This window comes from Vigna radiata, chromosome 1 (assembly GCF_000741045.1).
Source record: "Vigna radiata var. radiata cultivar VC1973A chromosome 1, Vradiata_ver6, whole genome shotgun sequence".
Taxonomy (NCBI): Eukaryota; Viridiplantae; Streptophyta; class Magnoliopsida; order Fabales; family Fabaceae; genus Vigna; species Vigna radiata.
The window spans coordinates 3,445,653-3,457,936 of NC_028351.1; the positions used below are offsets into that span (position 1 = coordinate 3,445,653).

At 30.3% G+C, this 12,284-nt stretch overlaps 1 protein-coding gene and 1 long non-coding RNA gene across 2 annotated transcripts; one reads left to right on the forward strand and one right to left on the reverse strand.

Moving 5' to 3' along the window:
• Positions 1 to 5,286: 5,286 nt before the first annotated feature.
• LOC106763520 (UDP-glycosyltransferase 74G1) lies at positions 5,287 to 8,467 on the reverse strand. The gene is made up of 2 exons (XM_014647707.2): positions 7,774 to 8,467; positions 5,287 to 6,081 (listed from the first exon to the last, which is right to left on the reverse strand). Exons 1-2 carry the CDS (start codon positions 8,425 to 8,427, stop codon positions 5,368 to 5,370), a joined length of 1,368 nt encoding a protein of 455 aa, XP_014503193.1. The 5' UTR covers positions 8,428 to 8,467; the 3' UTR covers positions 5,287 to 5,367.
• Positions 8,468 to 9,110: 643 nt separating this feature from the next.
• Positions 9,111 to 10,105, forward strand: LOC111240724. The gene is made up of 2 exons (XR_002666271.1): positions 9,111 to 9,770; positions 9,899 to 10,105. It is a non-coding gene; the product is annotated as an uncharacterized LOC111240724 (long non-coding RNA).
• Positions 10,106 to 12,284: the final 2,179 nt, after the last annotated feature.

Genomic DNA, 12,284 nt, shown 5'->3' on the forward strand with positions numbered 1-12,284 from the left:
TGACTTGTATGTTTAGTTAGATTTTATATCTTTTCCTTACTTTAGTTTAGATTTTATCTCCTTATTTGTTCTTGCCTTATATACTTTTTAAACAGATTTGATTTCTTATTTCTCTTTTCTTTTTAATTCCAGTTTTATTCATTTTAAATGTCCCCCTTGCATTAGTAGATAGTTAATAAAAAAATAACAAGATATAATTCCACACTTTAATCTTTAGTTTGCTGAGTCTTTGGATTGACTCTTGGTCAGCCCTATACTAAATTAGGGGGACAGGATTTGTTGACTTTTAGCGCGACATAAAAGCCTTTCAACACGCACCAATACCGTCATCCTCAACCCACATAAATCATATCAGTATCAACATCCCCTCTAATTCTTCTCTAACAGAACTTGCCCAAAACAACAAAAAAACACACAACCCAAGGCCCTTTGATACACGCACAACACGAAACACACACACGCACAATACCAAAACACAAACCCAACGCTCACAACACAATTAGCAAGGCTCTCGCCCAAGTCAAGAAGAGAAGGCAGTAAGTAGGACGACGACGACGACACTGACTGGTGGAGGTGACGCGATTTGAGAGTGGCGGTCTGAGTGACGTTTGCGAGGACGATAGACGACGCATTTTAGTGCTCGGGGGCATTTCTGTGGCGGTCGGCGTTGTGGTGGCAGTGGCTGGTGACGGCGACGACGCGGTGGCCAGTCGAGGGCAAGAGTGATGGAGAGAGGCGAGATCGTCGGAGGGTCGTGTGCAGTGTTTTCAACGTGTCCGACCAATTGAAATGCTTGGGTGACCCGGGTTCCTTTTCGGATCCTACACTGGATTCAATTTGGCTGGTGTTTCTAACCATTAATGGTTGTGTAGCACGATGGTGGTTCTGGTGAGGATGATGGTGGCACATGCTGACGGCTAGGGTTTTTGTGGAGAAGACGAAGTTAATGGGTGAGATTTTTTTTTTAATGGAAATTTCTGATGGTAAGAATTTACTTTTCCACGTGTAATTAACACATAATTCATTCAATTTAATACATAATGTCACATCATTTTAAAAAAAAAATATAGTTCAACATCTTTTAATGCCATAAGAGAAAACTTAACGAAGAGAGCTTAATTGTCTCATTTTTACAAGTAATAGGATCCTATTGAGACAAAAAAAAAATACGATGATCAAATTGAGATTGACACACAAATATAAGAACCAAATAAGAACTTAAACCTTTGTTTTAAACACAATTATATATTATACATTCTTTAAATTTGTATTCTTGTATTAATTATTTAAAATTTTATAAAAAACTTTAATATTCAAGATTTTAATCATACAACTACGAAAACAAAATCAATTTAATCAAATCTGCAAAGTAACTGGACAAGTTTCAAAGTAAATTTATCAGAAATATCTACATTATATATGTTGCAAATTAACTGCAAATAATGGTGTCAAACTTTAGCTATTGGGTTTTGTAAGTCCTAATAATGTTGTTTTATTTATTCAAGGAGAGGGACCAAATGAGGCCCTCGTGTTAACCTGTTCAGTGGAACATGACTCTTGTTCAATAACACATTCATATTAACAATTATGTTAAAACCATAATACGCTACAGTTTATATACCTGAAGCAGCAATTTGGAATGCACAAGATAAAAACACAGTGATATGAATGCATCTCCAAAGGTACTGACCTATATTAACCTAATTAAAATATATTTTTAATAATATTATTTATAATAATGAAATCAGAACTCTGCGATTTTATGCTCTAAAGAAACAATGACTTAATTACTAATTTAATGTAAAAGAAAATATTTCATTTTTAAATAATTAAAAAAAAATTAGGTTAAATATATGTTTTAGTCCTCATATTTGTACTCAATTCTCAATTGGGTCTCCATGTTTTTTTTTTCTTGTCCCAATTGCGTCCTAATATTTGTTAATTTGAGGCAATAAAGTCATCACCGTTAACTAGCCACTGATGCCGTTTGCACTGTGCTGATTTGTAATGGACATTTAGTTTTTAATTTAAGTAATTCCATTACGTGGAATTTTGATTTAAAAATAATACATTTAATTGACACGTATATTTGTATAATATGTTTTTAAAGTGTTTTTATTTTAGTTAAGTTGGGGATTAGGGTGTTGTTCTGAGCTAGGGATTTGGGTTACGTTAATTGTTGGTTCTTTTTTCGATGATCATCAAAAGCAACCAAACGACCCACTGAATCCTCCCACACACAAACAAACACTCACAGATTCATTTCAATTCAACACTTTCACTTCTTGGAGCGCCAAAAGAAAAAGAAACCCTAATGTATTATTAAGAGAAAAAAATACTCACTCACTTAGAACAAGCAAAGTAAAGAGAGAGAGAAAGAGAGGAGCAATCAACCAAAAAAGACACCCCATTTCGTTTTCACACACGCTCAACTATGTCATCTGTCATATCTGCTTCTTCCCTCTCTTTTTCCCACTTACAAAGCTGTGATTTTTATACCGTAAACATATACTTGACTCTGCATTCTGAAATGGGTAGTGCATAGGGTGAGTAAAGGTAAATGGGCATTTGTCATTCTTTGTGGGTGTCGGTGGGTTGAAGAAGAGCAACAACAAGAAGAAGAAGACTAAGAAGATGACAGAAATGCGGGTGTCTGAGCTTCACTTGAAAAAGGAACTCACCCAAATACGCAAGGCTGCTCGAGTTCTTAGAGATCCTGGCACCACATCTTCGTGGAAGTCATTGCTCAGTTCATCAAGATCCGTGACTGCATGGAACAGAGACAGTGGAAGTAGAAGGTTCAGCACCAACTCTCAATTTGCCAACAATGACAAAGAGAAAGAGAAGGAGAGGGAGAAAAATGTGTTCTTGTACAATTAGAAGAACTACAAATCTTCGAGTGAGAAATACAACAAAGAAGAACGACACCCTAATCCCCAACTTAACTAAAATAAAAACACTTTAAAAACATATTATACAAATATACCTGTCAATTAAATGTATTATTTTTAAATCAAAATTCCACGTAATGGAATTACTTAAATTAAAAACTAAATGTCCATTACAGATCAGCACAGTACAAACGGCATCAGTGGCTAGTTAACGGTGAGGGCTTTATTGCCTCAAATTAACAAATATTAGGACGTAATTGGGACAAAAAAAAAACATAGGGACCCAATTGAGAATTGGATACAAATATGAGGACTAAAACATATATTTAACCAAAAAATTAAACAATACTAAAGATGATATCGATTATACTTAGCGAATGTGTTAATGAATATAAAAGAAGGTTATTAATAATTTTGCTTTAAATTAATTTTTTATTATTACAAAACAATTACAATGGTGAATGTTGAGACATTAGTTTCAAAGAGACACAAGATGTTCAATCATATGAAAAGGACCTTTTATTCAAATAAAGAAATCTTCCTTTGCAAACTTATCAACAATGTTTGTAATGTAAGTTGTTTCTTAAAATTTGATTTTATATTTGTACATTTCTTTTTTGAAGTTGTTATTAATCAATGTATGCCTTTATAGGCTTATTTAACTTGGCCTATGAAGATAATAATACATGACATTGCATGAAGATAACAAAACACAAGGAATGCTACGTCATTCATCTGGTGGTAAAACTTGGAAGTAACTCAATCAAAAACATCCATCATTTTCGCCGTTGATCCTTGTAATGTTTAACTTGGCCTATGTTTAGATGAATTTCATCTTTATATTCAGACATTCTCGTCACCATATTGTTGTTGGTTTGTGATTGTTATTCTATACAATATTTCACTTGAAATGTGTATGACAAATCCTTACATGTTTTTAATGTGTGTAATATCATATCCATCTAATCCCAAGACATGCATTAATGTTTATTTGGAGTTTTTGATTAATGATTTGTGAGGTGGTGTTTTGACATATGATGTTTCAAGAAAACTAAATTTCATTTTTTAGGACAACTTTGATGTGAACTATAAATGACTTCTATACATATGAGATATTATCCGATTGGAGCATATATGGAAGATTAGTTTGTCTGCATTGCATGGAACACACTAAAACATTCATATTGAGTTATGATCAGAAAAATTGTTGGTTTGATTGTCATCAAAAGTTCTTACCCACTTACCACTCATTTAGAAGAAACATAAAGATATTTCACAAAAGAGAAGTTGAGGAAAGATATGTCACCGCCTAAGTTGAGTCCATCACAAATTTGGAAAAGAGCTAAAGATTTTTCAAAAGTAACATAAAAGTGTGAATATGATAGATGGATATGGAAAGTGACATAATTGGAAGAAAGAAAAGATTTGTTTTGGATCTTTCAAAGTAGAAAGATAATTCAGACCGAGTTTATATGATCCGTTTTGACGACTTTTATTGTAAATTGTCCTTTCTAAATTATTCTTCGTTCAAAACTTGGGATACAGAAGATTTTATAATCATGATATAGTTATTGAATTCAATAATTCTCGAGATTATATGTTTCTCAATTTAGCCAAAGCTATATTGATGGCAAAAAAAGCAAACATGTTCCAAAACAGAAGGTGAAAACCATGGTTGCAGAACAAGGTAATAAATTTGCCACTTAATATGGTAATCAACTTAAAAGCCTTGTGGATGAAATTGAATCATTACAGGGTTATTAAAGCTAAGTATTCTGAAGATTGCACAATTCTAATTCTAAGAGTACAAGAATAGAATATATGATTTCTTGGTAGGCCTTAACCAATAATACTCGCCTGTTTAAATGAAACATGTTCAAAATTTGAGTTTGGCTTTTTGTAAAAATATATATAAAAAAAAGAGACTTGACTAGTTTACTTTGTTTATAACTTCATTGTTTCTTTTTATCAAATTCTTTGTACAAAAATATTTGAATATCAGTTTAACAGTTAGAAAACAACTTCATACTACAAGGGCAATTAATCAAATTGGGTTTTCCAAATAAAATTGAAATATATGTTAGATATAGGATATGATTGTTTGCACTAAAAATATATTATTATATATAAAATTATATATAAAATAAAATAGAGTCCTACGTAAGCTACACGGTTAATTTAGGAAATTTTTATAGGAGCACTTTTGAAAAAAAATCATAAAACGACGACGTTTTTCTACTTTCTTCTCTCTTTTCCACTGCAACTGTTTTTTTTTTTTTCATTTTTTGAAAATAAGTTTATTCTAGATGTCAAAATTGTTAATAAAGTATTATTTTATTAAAAAATATTTATCTTCTTAAATGAATTAAACAGACATACCTACAACATCAACATCAACCTTAAAATATGCTAGTAAGAAAAAAAAAGACTTAAAAATGCATAGTTGTCATAGTAGTGATCGTTTTCATGCATACTACTAATGAAAGAGGCTATTTACGAATTCTAGAATATTTTTATGAGAACTTCCACCACTTTTAACAGCCTTCACAGCTAAAGTCCTCCATTGATTGGCATTGTTTTTCAACTCATTTCCTTTCTCATTCTCCATTATTTCTCTTATGCAATGCTTCAGAGCTTCTCTTCGCACAACCTTTTTTTCATCAAAGGGAGCCCTAATTCCCATCTTCCAAACATCTTCCATAAGTTTTGCATTTGTGCTTTGATCTGACCAAAATGGTATTGCAATTGTTGGCACTCCTAAGGACAAAGTTTCTAACGTGGAATTCCAACCACAATGTGTCACAAAACACCCTATAGCCTCATGAGCCAGGACTTTTAGCTGAGAGCACCATGTCACTACAAAACCCTTTTCTGTTTTCTTCTCAAAATCTTTTGGGAGATTGGCCTCTTCTGATTTTCTAACCACCCACAGAAAGTAATGTGAACACTCTTTCAAACAACAAGCTATTTCTTCCATTTGTTCCTTCTCAAAGCTTGCAATACTCCCAAATGATACATAAACAACAGAGTCTTTTGGCTTATCATCTAACCATTCTATGCATTCATCCCTCTTCAATTCTGTCACCCCATAATCTTTATCATCTTCATATTGCTCGTCTAAGAAGAAAGATGGTATATTTGGTCCAATACACCTAAATTTAGGCCAAATCTCCATGAACCAATCTACAATCTAAATAAAAGATCTGGTTAAAACAATATTCGTGCCAAAATTTGCAAAAAGAAAGGCTAAAATTTTAGGACAATGATATTTTGACAACAATTTTTGATAACTTTTTTTACAACGGGACACATGTCATCATTTTATTGGTCTATTTGAATTTATGTTTAAAAAATATTTAAAACGGACCAATCACAAGCTATCAGGTATGCGTTGTCAAAAAGTTGTTAAAAAAGTATTGTTAAAAAAAGTTTTTCCAAAATTTTAATAGCTGCCACCATTTAAGTTTTACTTCAATAAAATTAACAGTGCTAATCCTATATATACATATATATTGTTAACGACATTAGTAATGCCATTATCAAGGCAGCTTTAAAAACTTTCTGGAATCGTTGAATTATTACAATCACATGAGAATAACAACGTAAAACAAAATCCCGTCCTCTTTTTCTAACAATTTATAGTTCACCAAAAACAAAATGTAATCATTTAAGATTCATGAATTCTTGTAAAACTCTCACCAACATTCCTGTTGTTATACCGCTATCGGATCATCTATTAACTTTATTTTCATGTCGAAATATTTATATCTCGACATAAAAGTCTTACATCAACTAAAAATAAGATCAATTCTTAATATATAAATGAAATACAAATCTTAATTTACAAACCAAAACCAATTTATTAAACATTGTATCAACCACGCTTAAAACAATCTTTTATCCATGTACAAAAACAAAGATTTATAGTTTTCTACAATAAGCAATAAAAGTTAAAATGCAAATAACCTCGGGAACCAAATAAAAACCAAGGTATATTAAACTTATAAAATTGGTCTAACAAGGAGAGATTTTTGTTCCCTTTCATACATATAATGTTATCTTGTTTTTAACAATCTCATATTTATTATTATTTTAACTTCCAACCAATTTTTGTATATATTTAATTTTCATTTTTATTTTTAAATTTTTCTCTTTCTTTATTAATACAAAAGTTAACATTTTCAGTGAACAAAATGTCTCTGATCAAGTGGTGCATCTAGTTTTACAGATATCTTGATGGTTAAAACGATTAAATTTTGTATGTGTAAAATAAGAGAGAGATTAAGGATAAAACAATGAATGTGAAAAGGAAAACTATACTTTAACACAAGAAATTTTTATTAGTACAGTTATATCTTAACACAATTTTTTTTTTACAATATTTTAATATAACATACTTGTTATCTTTTCATTGAATTTAAAATATTTTAATACAGTAACAATTAAATAATGAATCAATTAAAAAAATAACACTTAGTTATCTTTTCATTGAATTTAAAATATGTTAATGCATTAAAAATTAAATAATGAATCAATTAAAAAAATAATACGTGTGATGCAAAATATCATTTAAAAATCTGTTTCAAAATATTATTTTCATTTGAAAAATATTCTTTATATACCTACATATTTTACACTCATTTCAACTATCCTTTTTTATTTTTTATTCTCTTTCCTTATTAAAAAAAAATACAAAATTTTACTTTTTTATATTATGTAAGTGTGATTACTCTTTTCGTTTCTATTGTAAGCATTTAATACTGTCCTGTCTTTTTCTTTTTTTTTCTTTTTTAATTTTAAATATAATCGTTATTACGATTTTATACTTATAAAAGTATCTTTTCCGGCCGACGTGAAAATAATAGTACCTTAACATTCATACCTCTTTATCCATGTCGTATAATGTGTTGCAGAGGATCCAATCAGCTTTGTCGATGTTGGAGAACTGGTCCATAAGAAGATGAAGCAGAGATGGTTGTTTTTCGTAAGTAAGGAAAAATGTAGGCAAGTCCTGAGGTTGAAGTATAGGCAAGGTGGGAAGGGAAATTTCATGTTGTGTGAGTGGAACCTGCAACTTTCCCAATTGTGCATGGTAGTATATGCTATTCACAGTCATGTTTTGAGTGAGATAAGTAGCAGCAGCTATCCCAAATCTCTTTGCAACATCCAATGCCCAAGGGAAGAATGAATTATAGATAACACAATCAACACGATCATCTTCTGATCTTCCAAGTTTCTCAAGAAGCTCAGCAAAGGTGAGCGACCCAACTTCACAAAATTTCTCTGTGTATTCTTTGTGGCTGGCAGCACCTGTGTAGCCAACTTCATCAAACCCATCAGAAATGGTTTGGAGTGCAATGGCAGGAGGCACTTTCTGCACAATATTCGCGTAGAAAATAGTTGTCACAAACGTTACTCTCACTCCTTCACGCACCAACACCTTCGACAACTGCAGCATAGGGTTGATATGGCCATATGCAGGGTATGCTAACACCAAGCAATGTGCTCTTCTTGTTGCTATGCTTTTCTTCTCCATTATTTTTTTCTCTGTGTGATGTGTGGATATGAAAGGGGTTGCTTTATACATGATAAGATAAGATTTCTGCCTTCCACTCCGTGCAAGCAATCATGCTATTCTTTACTGTCATTAGGGTTGTTTTAATTTCAAATCATTACTGTTCAAAATATCATCATTTACACTAATTTTAATTTTGATATTTTAAATTATATTACAATTCATGTATTTTAAAGATACAAGAGAGATAATATTAAAATATTAAAAAAAGAAGTTTAACTTTGGTTTCACACCGTCATTTTGCATTGGATTATTTTATAATAATATTTTACTTAAATTTATTATTATTATTTTAATATAGATTTTTATATATTATAAAAAATAGTTGTGTAGTTATAATTATAATGAAGTTGGGTTTGCTGAAAAGTTTTGGATTTTACATATTTCTCTCTAATTAGGTGAGGACTTGGATTCCACAAATACATTTGTATTGGAAATGTGTACATATTGGAAATGTGTACGTGATAGTGATTAGATTGGCTCATTTACATGTAGTTTTCGAAGATGAGAAGGTTATGTTCAACTTCTTATTATATCTAGGCTTAATACCGCTTTTGGTCCCTAGTTTGGGAAGTTGTGTTTAAAATGGTCCTACCTTTTTTTGTGCGTAACAATTGATCTTACCTTTTGAAAAAACAGTTCAAGTTACTCCTTTTTCGTAACAACGTTAAAAATTAAACGACGCAGTTGCCTTTCTGGACTAAACTTAATGATGTGTCAATGTTGCGTGATTGCGTGGCAATGAGATTAAAAATAGATTAGATGGATTTTTTTTACAGAGGTTAAAAAAGTACTTTCCCTTCCTTTTTATGAGTTAAGGGCTCCAATCAAAACAGGGAACCTTTCTTCCCTCTCTTCTTTTCTAATTCCAGCGATTTCTATTTGGGAATGGAGGTCTAGTTTGGTGGCTCAAGCGTGACCCATCTACAATAGGCTCAATGGTCGTTTTCAGCGTAGAGAGTCGCAAGCTCCAGTTGCACGAAGGAGATGACAGTGGTGGCGTTCTGACGAACTGAAGACCTCTGAGTGTGAGCCTCCTCGGAGCGGAAGCAAACCGCGATGGTGGACGCGGGTCAGTCTTGATTGCGACTGAGTGCAATCGGCGTCACGACAACGACGCGTCGCGAGAGACCTCCGACGACGAGGAGGAGAAGGTTGAAGAGCTGATTATCTGGTGATGGCAGTGTAAAAAATGACATTGTGATGCCGCCGTGGTTCTGATTCTGCGTTTTAGGGTTTAGGTTGTTCATCAATTTTTTGGGGGTTTTGCTTATGATGATCTGATCTCGTCTGCAACTTCAGATGTAAGGTTTCGTTCGAATTAAATTCGGGGTTTTCTTGTTCTTGTATTTCGATTAAGGTTGATGGTTGTGATGTTCGTCTCTTGAATTGAGAGTGTTGTTTTGTTAACTTATGTTTGGTTCTTCTTTAGTTGCGTGAATGGTGGCCACGGAGGGCTGGTGGATGCCGCTGTAGGGTCGCAGTGACGACGTTGTTAGCTTCTGACTGGGATTACCTAAACTTGGGTTGGACTGCAGTTTGGGTTGGGCTGGCAAATATTGGTTGGGTTAACTAATGTGGGAGGGGCACGTGGATGTCTTTTTTAACCTCTGTAAAAAAAATGCCACCTAATTTTTTATTTTATAATTTTAACCTCACTGCCACACAATCACATAACATAACATTGACACGTCATTAAGTTTAGTCCAGGGGCACCAACACTGTTAGATAATTGACGCCATTACGAAAAAGGAGTAACTTGAACTGGTTTTTCAAAAAGTGGGATCAATTGTTATGCAAAAAAAAAAAGAAGATAAGACCATTTTGAACACAACCCTCAAACTAGGGACCAAAAGCGATATTAAGCCTTATATATATATATATATATAATTTAAATATTAAAAAAGTGACTAATAAAATATGAAAAAAAATTGTTCATAGTGTTTTTTATTTTGATATAAATTATACTAAAATATTTTAAATTAAAATTTAATTTTGTGTAATTAATGTATTATAAAAAATGATAAAATTTATTTGTTGGATAGTTTTTATAACATAAATAAACTATAAAATAAATTATAAATAAACATTATTAAGGGACTCATTTCGGAGTAAAATATTTACTTATTCTCTTGGTTGTGCATAAAATATTTTTCTTTTTGTTTTAATTTGTTTGTCTTGTTCATAGTTTTAGTGAGGAATTTGATTATTGGACAATTTCATAGATTTACGTCATATTTCCAATATCATATAAAAAATCTATTCTATTCATAAATTTAGATGAGAATTTTACCTGAAAACACTAGTGATTTAGAAGGGTTGCAGTTACAGTGGATTGAAATGGTTAGATGGCCATAATAAACGTTGATAGTTTTGTTTTTTTATGAAATAGTCTTTTAATCAAATCCCTCATTAAAATTATGAAATAAAAAAACAAATTAAAACAAAAAGAAAAGTTTCCATTTTATAAATAAATATTTTATGAAAAATAAGAAGAATGAGGAAGTTAATAATATTTATATATATCATTGTAGACTCTTTTTGATTGGGGAGGAATGATTTATTTATGTTATAAAAACTAATTCAAAAAGTTATAATAAATAAATTTTTTTAGTTTTTGTAATATATTAATTATACAAAATCAATTTTTAATCTAAAATGTTTTATTATAATTTGTATTAAAATTAAAAAACTATTAACAATATTTTTCATCCTATTTTATTAGTGGTTTTTTACTATTCAAATTTAATATATATATATATATATATATATATATATATATATATTTTACATGCATATTTTTACATTAACCATATATATTATATATAATTACAATAGTCATACCCAATGTTATTAATCATTAATTAAATAATAAAATGACAACATGTTTGACTTCCAAGTAAATATATGATCCTTAGACCTATTCATTTATCTATTATTCACTGAGTCCTATCTGCCCATCTGCTAGTAAATTTATTAAATTTATTTATTACAATGTTTAGAAAATGGATCATATTAAATATATATATATATATATATATATATTGTTTTAATATTTATATGTGGTATTTATCAGTGTGTCTATTTTCTGTAACCCTCTAATGCAGTGACATTTTTCTCTATTTTAGCTCTATAGTTTCATTTAGACAATAAATTCTCACATAATATTTATGTTCATTTGTTTATTTATGTTTGCTGATGAGTAGGTGAACATTGTCGGTACACGTTTCTTATGATCTGGACAAAACAATTATTATAAAGAGTTGGCCCCAAACAATAAATGTACTGTTACTTGCCTGTCAGATTCTGTATAAAAAATTTAAATATGAAAAAATTAATACATTTAATTTTTTTTACCTTTATTTCATATTATTCTTATTTATCTTTTATTTTTTATTTAACCATTTATTGTTATATATTATGATAAGTAAATATAAAAGTTTGTCATATTTTCTTTAAATATTATTTTAATATATTTTTTCAATATAAATTTTCATATGTTTAATATAATTGTATTTTAATAATTTTTTTAATTTGGTGATTGTGAAAAATAAACAATATATGTTACCGTTTATAGTTTCTAATTATTTTTTAATTAAAAATATTTACAAATTTTAAAAAATTTTAAAAACTATGAATTAATACGTGATATATTTTTCATTATCAATTTAAATAATATTATAAAAAAAATTTAAATGAAGTTTATCAAAATAAAAACCATATTAAACTTCCAGACAAAAATAATCTCGTTAACAAATTAAATAAAAATAAAGTCACTGTAAAAGGAAAAGAAATCACAAGAAGAAAATATTTACGTA

What these genes read in the sequence shown, in the direction of transcription:
- LOC106763520 (XM_014647707.2), bottom strand. Translation starts at nt 8,427, where the DNA reads ATGGAGAAGAAAAGCATAGCAACAAGAAGAGCACATTGCTTGGTGTTA. An exon ending in TATACGACATGGATAAAGAG is followed by an intron (nt 6,082 to 7,773) that starts GTATGAATGTTA and finishes TCTTTTATTTAG; the next exon opens with ATTGTAGATTGGTTCATGGA.